This window comes from Paroedura picta, chromosome 2 (assembly GCF_049243985.1).
Source record: "Paroedura picta isolate Pp20150507F chromosome 2, Ppicta_v3.0, whole genome shotgun sequence".
NCBI lineage: Eukaryota > Metazoa > Chordata > Lepidosauria > Squamata > Gekkonidae > Paroedura > Paroedura picta.
The window spans coordinates 62,789,423-62,807,541 of NC_135370.1; the positions used below are offsets into that span (position 1 = coordinate 62,789,423).

The following is an 18,119-nucleotide window of genomic DNA, read 5'->3' on the forward strand; positions in this document are numbered from 1 at the left end:
GTTTGGCCCCTTCCAAGTCTATGATTCTATGAAAATACTTTGCATGTCTTATAACAACCCTGTGCAAAATGCACACACATGCCTCTGTTCTTTAACATATTAACAGTTCCTAATTTGAGACTGTCATATATAGAATCATAGACTCATAGAATAATAGAGTTCGAAGGCTCCTCATAGATCATCTAGTCCAACCCCCTGCACTATGCAGGACACTCACAACCCTATTGCTCATCCACTGTAACCAGCCACCCTCTTAAGCCTTCACAGAATCAGCCTCTCTGTCAGATGGCTATCCAGCCTCTGTTTAAAAATTTCCAAAGATGGAGAACCCACCACCTCCCGAGGAAGCCTGTTCCACTGAGAAACCGCTCTAACTGTCAGGAACTTCTTCTTGATGTTTAGACGGAATTTATTTGAATTAATTTCATCCCATTGGTTCTGGTCCGTCCCTCCGGGGCAAGAGAGAACAACTCTGCTCCATCCTCGATATGGTAGCTTTTTTAATACTTGAAGATGGTTATCAAATCCCCTCTCAGTCATCTCCTCTCCGGGCTAAACAGACCAAGCTCCCCCAACCTTTCTTCATACGTCTTGGTCTCCAAACCCCTCACCATCTTTGTTGCCCTCCTCTGGACACACTCCAGTTTGTCTACATCCCTCTTCAATGGGGTGCCCAAAACTGAACAAAGTACTTCACGTAAGGCCAAACCAGAGCAGAGTACAGTGGTAGCATCACCTCCCATGATCTGGACACGATACTCCGCTTGATACAGCCTAAAATCCCATTTGCCTTTTTAGCCACCGAGTCACACTGTTGACTTATGTTCAATGTGTGGTCTACTAAAACTCCTAGATCCTTTTCACACATGCTACTGCCAAGACAAGTCTCCCCCATCTTATATTGGTGTATTCAGTTTTTCCTACCTAAATGTAGAACTTTACATTTTCCCTATTGAACTTCATGTTATTCAGTTTAGCCCACTTCCTTTAGTCTGTTGCTGTCTTCAGATGTGTTTGCTACCCCTCCCAGTTTAGTATCATCTGCAAATTTAATAAGTATCCCCTCTAATCCCTCATCCAAATCATTTATAAATATGTTGAACAACACAGGCCCCAGGACAGATCCCTGGGGAACTCCACTTGTCATTCTTTTCTAAGAGGATGCTGAAACATTAACAAGCACCCTCTGGGTATGATCTGATATGTTTGTGTGATGCAACACACTACCAACAGCCCAAATGAAGGGTTGTTTTCTTCAAATACCTCCAAACCAAGGCTACTGTGACTGCCAGATGGCAGAACTTGATTCTTTATTCCATGTTTTCTTCTACTGCCCATTTTTGAGAAAATGGGTTTTGAAATATTCATCCTTTCCTGATAACATAGGACTGAGCTTGTTTTTGAATGGTTTATGTAAAATATATAGCAAACTTCTGTTTTACTGTCTTTTAAAATTTGTGAATTGATAGCAAATGGATAACTGTTAGCCACACCAAATGATGTAGTTCCTTTCATTATCCCTTTTCCTTTTCCAGGTTTGAAAATTCACACAAAATTCATACGTCCAGCCCTTCTGGCGGCAATATGTAGGCTGAACCATAGGTAAACCAGGTCCCCCAGGGAACAAGGGTGCAAGAATTAAAGATTACCTTTTAAATTTGAGGATTTAAACCAGCTCTTCTCAACTTTTTTTACAGTTGAGAAGCCCCTGAAACATTCCTCAGGCTTTGAGAAACCCCAGAAATCATGTGGAATATGGTTGGGAAGCATAGCTGTGTGCATACTCACCAAGTGCTCCTCCCCTTTCCACCCACTCCAGGCCCATCATTGGTCATTTGTGTGTGTGTGGGGGGGGTGTTTGACATGATCATATATGGTAATATCACCTGATAAATGTTTAACAGATTTTAAAAAATATATAAACTCCCACTGATTTGGGGAACCCTTCTGGAGCCGTCAAGAAACCGCAAGGTTTCATGAAACCCTGGTTGAAAAAGCTCAATTTAAACACAATTGAATGTTGTCAGCATTTGTTTAAAATGAACCAGAGGTCCTTGCCACTGATGAAACTAATGAGAAAACATTGCTCAACTGTTGAAACTGAAAAAGGAAAACGAATAAACGAACTGTGTGATTAACATTTGGTGTGGCTAAGAGTTCAGTAGTTTTCTTTCCATAAATTGAGATTAGACTCAGGACTGTCCCAGATCATATTCTTACAATAGCATCCTTAGGTCCCAACCTCCATAGCCCAGGCTAGCCTGATCATGCCAGATCTTGGAAGCTAAGCTGGGTTAGCCCTGGGTCCTATTTGAATGGGAGGCCATCAAAGAATTCCAGGGTTGCTATGCAGAAGCAGTGAATGTCTCTTACCCATCTGAATGTCTCTTACCCTGAAACCCCTATGGGGTCACCACGAGTCGGCTGTGACTTGACACATGAACATATGAAACTGTCTTATGCTAAATCAGACCCTTGGTCCATCAAGGTCAGTACTGTCTGCTCAGACTGGCAGCAGCTCTCCAAGGACTCCCACTAAGAGCTTTGCCACCACCTAAATATATTCCGTTATCTGGCAGTTTAGCTTTTCAGATACCCTGTAAATTGTATGTTTAAAAATGACAATTCCTTTTTTAAAAGTATAAATTTGTCATACAGAACATGCACCATTGTATATGAAGCAAAGCATAACTAAATAATACCATAAGACAGGAAAAAAAACCTTCAAAATGTGATGATCATTACATTAAAAACTTTATAAATCTGTCCAAAGATCACATTGTGAATTAGATCAGAATTAGGAATGATGCCTTCCACAGTGTACCAGTTATGGACACACCCTTTCCCCAGTGCTATTTATAGAGAATGTTTTTCACTCTAGCTCTTTATGTAGCTTAGCTGTTGAAATACCCCAGTGAGGACTTACATGCAACAACAGAATTATATTTAATTATATTAAAATATTTATAACAAAACATAATTAAAATATCATTTAGTCTAATCCCCCCACACACATTTGCAAATCTGAGAGTATATAGCAGTAATGTAGTAACCATCAACAGAAGTCAGAACACAGTGTTGATGCTGCTTTTTAAAGCTGTGACATGATGATTAAATTAAAAGGCTTCCATGGTGAGCAGCAGGTTGCTCAGAAATTGTTCTGTGCAGATAGCCATATGTCATTACCAAAGTTTCTGTGTTGCACACAAAGAAAGTTTATATGGTTTCATAACTGAAATAAGGGGAAAGGGATGTTAAAGTCTACTTGGGGGAGAAATTTGAGTTGCGTGAAGTTATAGGGGTTTTGAACAGTAAGTGTTCGTGTTTGTGGTCTTTGATTTCACTCTCATTTTGTAAAAGCTCCATCAGCTACAGAATAGAAGCATATTACACACAGCAAACCTGGATTTGCCACCTGCTGCCCTGGCATGTTTACAGAGACACAGAGCCATCAAGTCACAGTTGACATGACAACTCCATAAGTTATTTGAGGCAAAGGCGGTAATTTGCCATTAACTGATTTGCGTGTGATCCTGGTATTCCCTGGTGGTTTCCCATCAATATACCACCTGGAGCTGACCCTGATTAGTTCCCAAGATCTGATGGGATCCAGCTATCCTAGGCTATCTAGATCAGGGCACCCTGACCTATGTGTCTTTATTATGCATGTTTGAAAACACAGTTTTTCTTAGGTCACCTTTTTAGCATCATTTCAGTGAATATCTTAAAAAACATAACGTTGTTTAGTGAGAAACTCCCATGGGTAGGATCTAAACTAACACGGGTGGTGAAGTCACTTCTGGTGATATGTCACTTCTGGGGGCTTGGCAGGGAGGTATGGCTAGGTGACATCATTTCCAGGACTCCCCATGGTCAGAAGGTTGACAAAGGCTTGCTTGGTGTGACAGCACAGCTGCTCTGTATAAAGAAGTCAAGAGTGCAGCTGTCATCCCTAGAAGGAGGAATGCTTATGAGTACCACAGTAAAAATTACCCATAATGTTGTTAACTATATTAACTATACTAATTCTTGGTGACTAGGAAAGAAGCCAAAGTAAACAGATAAAATTTATATTTAAAGCACTGGTGATTTATTATTTTTTAAAAACTAATAAAGCGAGTAGCTGTGCTAAATGCGCTCTCATTTTGTAGAGTAAGTATGTAACTTGCTTGGCTAGCATAGAGAAAAAAAAGCATCCTCTTTCATTCTTCAAGTATTTTTAGAATTCAGACTTACTGTTCACAATGGTCATGGATCAGTGACAGGCTTAAATCAATATGACTTTTCACTAGGGAGATTCTCTATGACGAGGCCTAAAGAGAAGCCTCTCATTAATATTTGGAGACTGCAATAGGGGCACAAACTTGGACAGCCAAGTAATCAGCATCTTTAAAATAATATTGAAATACAAGCTAATGATCCAGAAAATAGTATAATTTGTTAAACGGCACTAAATAAATAAAGTGAATCCTATTAATAAGAGAAAAAGAATGATTCCAAGGGTGTGTGCTGATTATTTTGGAGCTGTATATAATCCATTCCAGACCTGTATATATTGTTTTCAACTTACTACTAGCAAGCCAGAGGTTATTTATCCTGTGTCTGTTTTCAATACTCTGTCTTCTTGCTCAGTACAAATTGTTTCCTAGTTACTGATTTTGGCACTAGTCTATATGATTCAGACAAGTTTTGAATGAGTGTTGTGTTTGTGTACTTCCCTCTCCTCCATTCCGTTGTGTACACCAATTCAAATAATTATTTCCTTTCTGGACACTGTGTTTTCCCATAGGCAAGACTCTCCCATGGGAAGGAATAGTGGTCAGCATAGCAAGGATCCACAAGAGACCTTAGACCAGAAGTTACAATGGTCATAACAGTGGTCCATCTAATCCAGCATCCCATCCCACACAGTGGCCAACCAGCTCATCTGGAGGTCCAATAAAAGGGCATAGTGGACAAGGCTTTGCTATGATGTCGCCTCCTGGCACTGGTGTTCAGAGGAAGTGGGCAGGTACTAACATTTAGATGCTATGGGAAAAGAAATAAAATGACCCATTAGAAGCTAAGAGTTGCTGGCCTTAGTGAAACAGTTTCCTAATATGAAACTATACTAACTAGAGCCAAAAGTCCCACAGAAGGAGAAAAGCTGGAAAGCACATCAGGAGTGTGGGGATGTATTTACATTCCCATTTGGCCAAGCCAAAAGAAATCTAGTGCTAGTGGGAGACAGTGAGGAGAGGAGAACAAGGACCCATGGGTGAAGAAACACCATTCCCAGTCCCCACAAAGGGATAATAGAGAAAGGGCATTCCAGCATTTTCTCTTTAAGTAAACCACAGGTTGTGGTTACTTCCTAACTTCAGATTTGTCTTTCAAACTAAATTGATTTGAAGGGCAAACACAACAGATATGTTGCATGTTTGGATGTTTGTGCTGTGAGTGGAGGAGGAAAAAGGCTGTGTAGCATAGTACTAAGCCAGAGATTAGCATTAGATCAAAAGCATCATCTGGTTCCTAAACCCCTTTAAAAAGATTAATTGCAATGATAGATTGTAGCTACTAGCTGCATGTCCAATAATCAACTTAATTATTTACAAGATTGCCCTTAAAAATCCATGCTGGGCTAGTTTTGTGATATAACGGATCTTTTTCCCTCCAAAATAAAATGTTTCCGTGCAAACTGAGCAGTCCTTGTAGTGCGTTTTCTTTGTTATAAAATAAAACTGACAGTCCTATCCTATCAATGATAGATTTTTGGGCTTTACTCAGCCCTCGAACTTTTGGGGAAGGTGAGGAGGTTTCTTTAACATTTGTCTGAAAGGCATTGATGTTAACAACAAAAGATTACCAAAGGAAGACGGTTGTTGGAATGAGGAATCAAAGTTTTAACATACAAATTAGCTATAATACAATTAAAAGTTCTTTGCTAAAGGATTTTGAGAGGTTTTGACCTCCCTTCTTAGTATCTGAGTTTTCCTTTGTTTATCCAAAACACCTCTGTTTTTCTTTTGTTTGTGAGTTCCTCTAAACTACCCTGATTTCTAGAAGGCGGGAACCATTCTGCCTGCACCCTTAATTTCCTTTCCTAGAAGTACCAAGTTTCCTCTGACTTCTGAGGAGTCTGAAGCACTGTTTTTTCTCAGTCACATTTAAGGAAATCCTCACACCTGATTTTCCTTTTTTAACTGGGCAGGGATCTTCCTTGTCTCCTTAGAAGAATTCTCCCCTCTCCTTTGGCCTGAATTGGGTGTATCACCTCATGACCCAGATTCCCTCTGCCAAATTTCTGTCTCAGGTCTAGACATTGTGGAGATTTGCTTTCAGGTTTTAGCAAAGAACAATTTCTCTGACTAAAAATTATTCTCCTTAGAGCAGATGTTCAGCTAAGGCACTGGTAAGTTCTGTCAGAATACTCTCTCTATAAATACCAGAATCAGAATAATTTACCTCCAGCATACAGCTACCATGTCAATTCCCTCTCAGTTGTTGATGGTCAGTGAGATGGCTTGGGGCGACCTGCTACTCAAGATCTCTCTCTTAGTGAGGAATTTTAGCCCTTCACTGATTTGTTGCTGTTACTTCAACATTTAGAACCTTGCTATTATAGCGCTGTCACACAAGTGAAAGCAGCCTTTTGATTCTTATGAAGCAACACAAGAGATTAAAGTGGAATCCCTCGATTAAGAAAGAAAGATTGTGATGAATTTGTGGGTGAAAATGCAATTTGTAATGAATAATTATGTTCAGTTTGTACCATTTAGTTTATACCATTCAGTTTAGTAGCGTTCAATAGTATGATAGAGATGATGGTATCTCCAGGTTCACAAGTTGAATGATTTAGTTCCCACACCATAGTGCCAACACTTAAGGTCATGTTTTAGTCTAAAAAATGGTAATACACAATTCCATGACTCAGTCACTATCTGGCTCCAGTATTGTAAAATTAGACTAACATATAATTTGTAAAAACTGCCAGAAAAACTACAAAATGGAAGGCACAAGAGTAAAACTTTGTTCTTGGTATCTCTAGATTTTCATTTACATTGCTTCAGTGATGGATGTGAAATTATAGTCACATAACCAAGACATCTCTGCTCTTGTCTTTGTAATAGATACATAAAACATTTCAGATGAATCTACTGGCTTTCTTCCCAAACATTTTGTAATGTAATAGTAAAAAAGTGGCTTTGTCATTCATGTAATTAAACTCTTGAGTGGACTGGATGCTGCTTTGTGTGTGAGAGATTTCCTTTGTAGGAATACAACCCCTCATGATATGCAACATTTGCCTCCAATCCAAGACGACTATTTGTATTAAGGCCTGATAGTTCTTATTTTTTTCCTGGCTCAGATTGTAATCTGAGCTGGAGAATTCCTTCCATCTCCCTCCTGTTTACCTGGTGGCTAAAGGGGATAGTGGAGCAATGGAAGCAGAAGGAAGCATCACAGATAGAGCAGTTTCTTCAGAACATATGCGAGTGTCTGATAACCGCACTAAGGATATCAGGTGCTGTGGGAAAATTGTGATTCTGAAAAAAGTGTGTGTGCACATGAAAGCTTATATCTTGAATAAAACTTGTCCAAAAGGTGCCACTGGACTCAAACTTTGTTCTGTGTTTCTCAGTGTCATTGATGCCTAGGTTGCTATTATAATAGTTTTTCAGAGATTTCTCTCCCATTAACTACTTCATTAAGTGGAGGAGGGCTGGGAATCAAGAAGGTAAGGTTTAAAATTCTTAGGGGATTTTTAAAATTGTTGTAGTGTTGATCACACTTGCTTGTCCAGTTCTGAATCTAGCCAGGAAGAGTTCACTCATCATTAGTCTTGAATTGCTATGGCCTAACACTTCATAATCGATGTTATTAATTTAGATGGGGAACCTCCTTTATCCCAGAGGTACAGGGGTGAGTAAATGCATTTCTGACAAAAAACACCAGAGCCAGGTCTCTGTCCTGAAGGTTCATGATCTAAAAGGATTCATGTCAATTACTGTCTTTTGCTGGAGTATCATCAGAACATATAATGTGTTTGGGTTTAATGAGTTGCATAATATTTGTAGCTCGCTTGAATGACTTGCCAGGTTGAATATCAAGGGATATTTGGACGGAGACTGCTTTCAAGTGATAGTTCTAAGATACGATGCTGTTTGGTTTAAATCCGTGTTTTTCTTCAGGTGTCATTGTCCTGTTTGGAACAAAGAACCTCTTTGTGGGCATGCAGCTAGAGGCTTGTTGCCATTGGACACCTGATTGCTTAGTCACACAGCTTGCATACATGGTACAGATGTCAGTATATGCAGTGGTGTTGTTTTAAAAGTCCTACAGTAATCTCATTCAGTGTCCTGTTTATTTTTGGGTATGCCAAACTACAGGTGTGATGGCTGGCTTCAATATGAGCGGCGATCTCCAGAAGCCTGCAATGAGTATTCCACTAGGATCCTTGTCTGCAATAGGCATCTCGTAAGTCGCTTGAAAACTGGTAGGGGGATTACTTATTCTGCCACGTGTATGCATGTATCTTACAATACAATTTCATATCATTCAGCCTCTAATGATATGGAGAATAGAATCTTGGCCCTTGCTTAAATAATCTCCAATTATGACTATCCATTCTGGATGGCTCGACAACAAGATTAATTAATTAGAAGATAGGTAACAATTCTACAATTGTATTTTTTGGGAAGGAGGGGGACTGATATTGACAACAGCCAAAACCACTCTGTGTGAACACGACCAATAGAGCCAGCGTTATGTAGTGGTTAAGAGAACTGTGTGACTCCACATGAAGCCTGCTGGGTGACTTTGGGCCATTGTGAGCCTTTCCACAAATGCTTACCTTAGGTACTTGTTATATTCCAGCTCCTCCACATAACAACACCAACATCCAGCATCCAGGCAGCAAAGGGCTGGCTACTTCCTTCATTTTAAAGTGCTAGTTGGGGAATCACATAAAGTGAATTCCCCAAACTAAAAGTGCTTTGTCCCAGCAGACAACCAGCACACTACACACTAAAGAAATGCTATCTTCTCTTCTTGCCATTCATCATAGTGGCAAGAACTTTTCTGCCCATGAAATGTCCACGACTGGCTTAGACAAATCTGCTGAAAGGCAAGCCACTGCTGCCGCCTGTTCATGTACTAGGAGGTCCAAGTGCAGGAACACCTCTGACTTGCCCCTTTAGGGGGAGCGCAATGCCACCTATAACATAGGATAGCCCATTTTCTGGGTCAGACCTTCCACCCACCAATAGCACCTCTCTTTTGTCAGGGTTAAGTTTCAGTTTGTCAGCCTTCAATCATTCCAAAACTGCCCCGAGGCACCTGGTCATGGGTTCTACAGCCTCCCTGATATCTGCTGGTTGCCCAGGATAGAGCTAAGTGTCATTTTCATATTGGTAGAAACTCACATAAAATCTCTGGTTGACTTCTGTCAGTGGCTTTACATAGATGTTAAAAACACATCTTAAGTGCCACCTCTTTTGTATTTCTTGAGTAAGTCTCTGGAGAGGTGGCATACCTATGTTTTGAATAAATAAATGACACCTGTCCTCACAACCTGTTCTTTTCATGAAGCATTTGACTTTCTCGCGAGTCCTAAGAAACCTTAAGTTTCCACATACTTATCCCTTGTTTTCCCTCTCTCACTCAGGAAGATTAATTATTATGTATATAATTTAATACAACATTTAGCCAGAAACACAATCAATGTAAATAGATTACCAACAGAATAAAAAAAACATTTTAAAAATATGAGAACATTATAAATACATTGGATTTAGTTTTAAATAATGGAATCCCATTTTTGGCCACTAGTTATACTCTCACTCATTGTTTACTTGTTCCAGTCTCTCACACATTACTTTGGTGTGAGCTTCTTATGTCAAAGGCTTATCTAATATTTTTGTTTATAGTAGCTATTGCTTATACAGTTTGATAAATGCCACATATGCAGATGGCACTGAACATAAGTAAATAAAAGCTGTCCCAGTGTTTTGGTTTCATTATTGTATAGTATTTTGAAGGCCAAAACTACCAGTTGCCACTAAGGAAGGATTTACTCTAATTCGATGCATGCCCCCAGTGTAAGGGCTCTTCAACTAACCTTCCCAGGCTCATGCCACTCTCCAAGCAAGCAGGAGGGAGTAGAAGGAATAGTGAGAAAGCCCAGAAAAAGATGTCAAATGAGATTGTGGGGTCAAGGAGCCTGACTCGCTTAGGATAAGAGAGCAGAGATGCTACTGAGAGTATTTTTCCCAAGAGCCCCTCTCCTGCAAAAAACAAAACACAGGCCTGGGTAGAAAGAAAAATTAGCAAACTAGATGCATCACAGAAAATGCCCCAATCCATTCTCATTTCTTTTGTCTCCGCATAGGTTGTCCCCGTATGATTTTAATTAACACACATTTTTTTATGGGGCAGAGCTTTTGCTTCTGAAAACAGTCTTGTCATGGTGACTTGCCATCCCAAGCAGAACCACACCATTCTAAGTCCTCTGAAGTCACTGGGCTTAGAAGGGTGTGACCTTGCCTAGGCTTGGGCTATGATTCTTAATTGCCATGTAGGGCTTGTGAGCTCTTTCTGTGCAGCACTTAGTTAAGTGGCATTTATATGCATATCCATACACCATAAAATCTCTAAGCTCACCAACATAGAAGAGTGCTTGCATTCAAAAGCTCACGCCCTGAATAAATCTTTGTTGGTTTTAAAGGTGATACTGGACTCTGATTTTATTGTGCTACTTCAGACCAACCATTTCAATCTATCTCAACTTAGAAGGTGATGGCTAAGCTCCACCTGGGAAATTAGAGGCTCAAATCAGTTATAAAAACGACCCTCCCTGCAACAACTATAACATGACCTCCATCCCTTTCATTGTGTTGTTAACTGCCAAATTTGCCACATAGTAGTGCCATAGGATAAATGTGGTGTCTGCACTGGATTTTGCTGCTATTTTTAAGCATTTTTTTCTTAAACTATCCAGAACAGTCCCAAAAGTGATCTAAGAGAAGAACATGGGGACAAGGATACTGGTTCAGTATCACGGAGTTGCTTTTTAGAATGAATTGTTGCCTCCTCCCCCTTTCATACTGCTACTCAGAAAACCCTGAGGTTCGGTGGGACCCTTGGGAGAATAGTATGGCATGCAAAAATTTCTCCCCTTGTTGCATGAGCAGAAATGTCCTTCCACTCATGCAATGCAGGTTTGGAGCTGATTGTTTTTAAAAAGCAAAAGAATTGTATGTTGTAGATTCACACTTAATTTTTTTTAATGATGGGTTACCTTCATCTGTTTAACACTAGTATTTTTATTTTTTGCAGGTGGTTTCTTTATATAGTCTTTGTTTTTCTGCTCGGAGCTGTTTGTACTCGAGAAGCACTTCGTTATGATTTTATGATAGCAGAAAAGGTAACTTAATTAAACACATGAAATGCTGCACAGTGTTAAAAGTACAGTACTAAAAGTTTGCATATTTTAAAGCAGGGGTAGTCAACCTGTGGTCCTCCAGATGTCCATGGACTACAATTCCCATGAGCCCCTGCCAGGGAATGCTGGCAGGGGCTCATGGGAATTGCAGTCCATGGACATCTGGAGGACCACAGGTTGACTACCCCCGTTTTAAAGCACTGCAGTCAATGACAAAGAAAGTTAAGTGCCTGTTGCAAAACTGGAACAAAATATAATCAGATTCATTGCACCCTTTAATAAGGGGATACTTACTAAATGTGCAGATGATTCTAAACTGGGAGGGGTAGCAAACACAACAGAAGATAGCAACAGAATACAGGATGATCTTGATAGGCTCGAGAAGTGGGCTAAACTGAATAACATGAAGTTCAATAGGGACATATGTAAATTTCTGCATTTAGGTAGGAAAAGCCAAATACACCAATATAAGATGGGGGAGACTTGTCTTGGCAGTAGCATGTGTGAAAAGGATCTAGGAGTCTTAGTAGACCGCACATTGAACATGAGTCAACAGTGTGACTCAGTGGCTAAGAAGGCAAATGGGATTTTGGGCTGTATCAAACGAAGTATCGTGTCCAGATCACGGGAGGTGATGCTACCACTGTACTCTGCTCTGGTTCGGCCCCACTTAGAGAGTACTGTGTTCAGTTTTGGGCACCCCAGTTGAAGAGGGATGTTGACAAACTGGAATGTGTCCAGAGGAGAGCAACAAAGATGGTGAGGGGTTTGGAGACCAAGATGTATGAAGAAAGGTTGGGGGAGCTTGGTCTGTTTATCCTAGAGAGGAGACAACTGAGAGGGGATCTGATAACCATCTTCTAAGTATTTAAAGGGGTGCCATATGGAGGATGGAGCAGAATTGTTATCTCTTGCCCAGAGGGACAGACCAGAACGAATGGGATGAAATTAATTCAAAAGAAATTCCATCTAAACATCCGGAAGAAGTTCCTGACAGAGTGGCTTCTCAGTGAACAGGCTTCCTTGGGAGGTAGTGGGTTCTCCATCTTTGGAAATTTTTAAACAGTGGCTAGATAGCCATCTGACAAAGAGGCTGATTCTGTGAAGGCAAAGGGGTGGCAGATGACAGTAGATGAGCGATAGGGATGTGAGTGTCCTGCATAGTGCAGAGGGTTGACTAGATGACCCATGAGGTCCTTTGCAACTCCATTATTCTATGATTCTATGACCAAGCAAATCAATGGATTTCCAGGTGGTTACTTTGCATAGTTTATTCATTTGTCAAGATTCAGTAATCTGGAGTTTGGGGGATATTAAGAGGACATGGAAAGAGGAATTTGAGACTGAAACCAGTAGGATTTTTTTATAGGATTCAGTGAATGTTATTATCACTGTTGTCAGCTGTTTAATATTACCAGATATTTCTTCAAAATATGAAATTTGGGGCAATGTTTTCATGGCAATCATGCAGCCTCCTTAACATTTAATTGTGGCATAACAGAACAAGATATCATTATTCAGTTGAAATAATGGAGAGACTTTAACTATCAGAACTAAGGCTCCTAAAACATGAGTCTCTGGCAGTTTTTGAAATGCATTGTTGGGGTTTAAAGAGGAAGCTAATTTGGTGAGAAGGGTTATTCTTAACATAGATGCTACATGAGAGGGAGGTAGGAAAGGGAAGGTTAAAGAACAAGTCTATATAGATATGCACTGCAGAGAAGCAAGAAAGGAAGATAAGAAGAGATGCATGAGTAATGGAGAGGAGACACTGAAATAATATGGACTTTGAGCTTGATCTTATTGCAGGAAGAGACAATGCAAAGGAGGATTAAAACCTTATAACAAGTAACCATGGTGCTGCAACTTGATTCTTGTTCTCTGTGAATTCTTACCTTGTTTAAGAGCTTTTTACAGACATTTTCTAATGCTTCTTTATGTTGTACTGTACCTTTTGGGAAACGTGTTTTTAAAGAAAGAATATAAAGCTGAAACATTCAGGATTCCAAAGTTTAATCAGATATTCACTTGTGTAATGATTCCGCAGGCTCAACCTTGCCATGTATTTCAAAGGGATTTGGATTCTTGATGACACAGAGCATTGCTTTGACTGCATTTTTATGAGACTTCAATGGACATTCTCATTTTCAAGAATGAAACTGCTGTGAGGCATGCTGTGTCCAGTAATTACCCATGTCAGTCATTTATAAGTAAAATGCAAACTAAGATTTCACAATACAAGCAGTTGCAACACGTATAGAGTAGAAGTACCAAATAGTGGTATTTGAGGCTCCCACAAGGAATGTGCTGGTGGTGAAAAAGAAGGAGCTGGGGAAGGTTTAATGCCTGGCAAATTTTTATCAGCATTGTGGAAGCCTAGACTCATTGCTGGTGAAGACTGTAAGTGGAACAATAATTTCCCTGTATGTGCTGAATCTCAAACAGATGACAGGAGATGCTACACACTTACAGTGCTTCCATTATCCCTCAGACCAAAATTGATAGACAAAATGGAGGCCCTGCAATTCTTTTTTTCAGTATTTTGCCCTAAATAGCTTGTATAAAATTGAATTGAGTAGCTTACATTCTCCTGCAGAACTCAGTAATACCAAGTTTTAGCATAATCCTTCAGTTAAGACTCTTAAGAATTAAAGCAGCCAATACCGCCAAGTTGTATTGTTTAATGTATCCTATTCCTCCATTAGAATCACATACCAGATTAAGAATAAAATTGTTAAATAATCACCTTGTCTCTCAGAAATCTCCGTGTAACTTCAATTAAAGAAAGAGGATTATGAAATTCTAGACATTCCACAATGGCATATACATTTGAAGGGCAGTTGTATCAACCGCATCTCATACAAAAGGCTTCAATTTGATTTCCTGCTAATTTATGTTGATGGGAATTTTATCAAGACTTCATTGGTCTGGAATTCACAACATGACAGAAGCAGGTTAACCGACAGGCATCCAAGAGAAGTTTCCTTATTGATAGCTCTGACAAACATCGTAATATGTTTGTCATAGCTAGCAATGGGGAAGAGAAAATTAATGGTGGAACCATAAACAGGAATATAGCTCTAGTTTGCAAATCTTAATGACAATCTCCGACTCTTTACAGCCAGCCTTCATCAGGTTTTCATTTAGCATACTTTCCATCATAGCTGGGGATAGATTAGGCAGAGAAACCTATGATGGTGAATGTTCATTTCTTTGATAAATTAGCTTTTTATGTGTTGTGTTCTAACCAACTGCAAACTAGTATACTTCATGGAAGGCTGTTACTTTAAGTGATACTACTCAGATATTTTGGAGAATAAAAGATAGCCTTTGATATCTTAATACCTAATCAATAGGTGGCATCCTATGAATATATATGTATGCATGTATGTATGTTATGAAATATTTTAATTCTTGATAGGCAAATGTTACTGTAGAAACTCCATTAGATTGCCTAGATCAGTTTGATCTAACAACATGCCAGCCAATCATGCAGTTATAAAAATGTAATCCCAGATAAATTATAGTGATCCTGCAGTGGTAAAATTTAAGTTGCCTTAGCTTTTTTTTAATTCCATATTTTCCAGTACTAAAAAGTAAAGAATGAAAATATTTAAGAGAGTTGAAAGTGGATTCGGGTAGGTAGTCATATTAGCCTGGAGCAGCAGAAAAAAAGTTTGAGTCCAGGGCTCCTTTAAGACCCAACAAAATTTTATTCAAAGTATAAAAGTATTTTGTGTGCATGCAATCTGCAGATTCATTGACTGCTTACAGCACAGAGTGTGTAGAACTGAACTGCATATTCACTTGTACGACATCCTCACTGTGCCTTCTTTTTTAAACTGTACCCCAATATAGTTTGGGTCAACACATTCAATCATCAGAAAGGCCAAAGCTGAGAGTGAGCTAAGATTGGCCAGGGAAGCCCATTGTAACAAGAAAAGATTTTTCAGTTATGTGAGGAGCAAACGTAAAGTAAAGGAGGCAATAGGCCCACTGTTGGGTGCGGATGGACAAACTCTAACGAAAGATGCAGAGAAAGCAGAAAGGCTTAGTGCCTATTTTACATCTGTTATATCCCACAGGTCAAAGTGTTTAGGCACATCTAGAGATGGCTGTAGCCAAAGGATAGTGTCTGGGTGGCAGGTTAACATGGATAGAGAGGTTGTCGAGAGGCATTTAGCTGCACTGGATGAGTTCAAATCCCCTGGTCCAGATGAAATGCACCCGAGAGTACTCAAAGAACTTTCCAGAGAACTTGCACAGCCCTTGTCCATCATCTTCGGAACCTCTTTAAGGACTGGAGATGTCCCGGAAGACTGGAAAAGAGCAAACGTTATTCCGATCTTCAAAAAAGGGAGGAAGGATGACCCGGGAAACTACAGACCAGTGAGTCTGACCTCTGTTGTGGGGAAGATAATGGAGCAGATATTAAAGGGAGTGATCTGCAAACATCTGGAGGACAATTTGGTGATCCAAGGAAGTCAGCATGGATTTGTCTCCAACAGGTCCTGCCAGACCAACCTAGTTTCCTTTTTTGACCAAGTAACAGGTTTGCTGGATCGGAGAAATTTGGTTGATGTCATTTACTTGGATTTTAGTAAAGCTTTTGACAAGGTTCCCCATGATGTTCTGATGGATAAGTTGAAGGACTGCAATCTGGATTTTCAGATCGTTAGGTGGATAGGGAATTGGTTAGAGAACCGCACTCAAAGAGTTGTTGTCAATGGTGTTTCGTCAGACTGGAGAGAGGTGAGTAGCGGGGTACCTCAGGGTTCGGTGCTCGGCCCGGTACTTTTTAACATATTTATTAATGATCTAGATGAGGGGGTGGAGGGACTACTCATCAAGTTTGCAGATGACACCAAATTGGGAGGACTGGCAAATACTCCGGAAGATAGAGACAGAGTTCAACGAGATCTGAACACAATGGAAAAATGGGCAAATGAGAACAAGATGCAATTTAATAAAGATAAGTGTAAAGTTCTGCATCTGGGTCAGAAAAATGAAAAGCATGCCTACTGGATGGGGGATACGCTTCTAGGTAGCACCGTGTGTGAACGAGACCTTGGGGTACTTGTGGATTGTAAACTAAACATGAGCAGGCAGTGTGATGCAGCGGTAAAAAAGGCAAATGCCATTTTGGGCTGTATCAACAGAGGCATCACATCAAAATCAGAAGATGTCATAGTCCCATTGTATACGGCACTGGTCAGACCACACCTGGAGTACTGTGTGCAGTTCTGGAGGCCTCACTTCAAGAAGGACGTAGATAAAATTGAAAGGGTACAGAGGAGAGCGACGAAGATGATCTGAGGCCAAGGGACCAAGCCCTATGAAGATAGGTTGAGGGACTTGGGAATGTTCAGCCTGGAGAAAAGGAGGTTGAGAGGGGACATAATAGCCCTCTTTAAGTATTTGAAAGGTTGTCACTTGGAGGAGGGCAGGATGCTGTTTCTGCTGGCTGCAGAGGAAAGGACACGGAGTAATGGGTTTAAACTTCAAGTACAACGATATAGGCTAGATATCAGGAAAAAGTTTTTCTCAGTCAGAGTCGTTCAGCAGTGGAATAGGCTGCCTAAGGAGGTGGTGAGCGCCCCCTCACTGGCAGTCTTCAAGCAAAGGTTGGATACACACTTTTCTTGGATGCTTTAGGATGCTTAGGGCTAATCCTGCGTTGAGCAGGGGGTTGGACTAGATGGCCTGTATGGCCCCTTCCAACTCTATGATTCTATGATTCTATGATTAAAATGCAGATGTCATTTAATCACAGCTCCTTACTATAAACAACTTGTACTTAGGAACAGATTATCTTTTTCAGAGAGTTGAAGGTGGTTTGAAAGAAGTCTGTCCCACTATTGGAACACTAGTGGGATTTCCGCACCATTAATAATAGTGAAATACTTACCTTATGTAGCTGTTATATTCCAGCTCCACCACATGACGTCGCCAACATGCAGCATCTGAACAGTAAACAGCCAGCTACATCCTCCATTTTATTTTTTTTTTATAATGATTTTTTTTATTTTCATAAAGATAGAAATATAATCATCATTTGAGAATATACGACCCCACATTGACTCCACAGTGATATAAACTTTTGCCCAAAACTCTAAGAGCCATGAGTCTAAGAGCCATCCACATTTCCACTACATTTAAAAAAAAAAAGGCCTGTTTAGATATACAAAAGAAAAGTTATTATTAGTCAACTTACTTGAGAGATCGTAGACCTCTCATTAACTGCTTGATACAATCTAGGAGCTATCCTAGCAGATATTTCTAGGTTTGAGTTAGATGCTTAGCATTAAACATTTCTTATAGCACAGTATGAGTTTTGGCCCTGTATCAATACCCTGATGAAGGGAGAGGAAAGTAGGGCTTTGCCTTAAAGATGTACAAAGAAAAAAATTACAAAAGGATTTCATAATTTCTCCTTATTCTTAGTACAGATACATCTACAAATCATTTATACTTGACCCATTCTAAGAGCCATCCTGACAGGTATAAGTTGAGAGCTTTGCATTTTCTACAGATCAATATGGGCTTTGGCCCCATAACAATACACCAATAAAAAAAAATAATAAGGGGGGAAAGCCCCATTTTATATTTCCAACGCTAACGATTATATTACCTATATGCCTACTAAGAAAAAGAAACAAGAAAGAAAAAAGGCACTGCTTCCCCTTTTTCATAA

The 18,119-nt window shown here is 39.9% G+C and overlaps 1 protein-coding gene across 6 annotated transcripts in view; it reads left to right on the top strand.

The window, feature by feature from the left end:
• Positions 1-18,119, top strand: part of SLC12A8 (solute carrier family 12 member 8) — an 81,995-nt gene that overhangs the window by 39,934 nt on the left and 23,942 nt on the right. For all 6 annotated transcript variants that reach the window (XM_077320347.1, XM_077320349.1, XM_077320346.1 and 3 more), the window contains exons 7-8: positions 8,373-8,460; positions 11,320-11,407. In XM_077320347.1, coding sequence (XP_077176462.1) covers positions 8,373-8,460; positions 11,320-11,407 — 176 coding nt within the window. The remainder of the gene's footprint in view (positions 1-8,372; positions 8,461-11,319; positions 11,408-18,119) is intronic.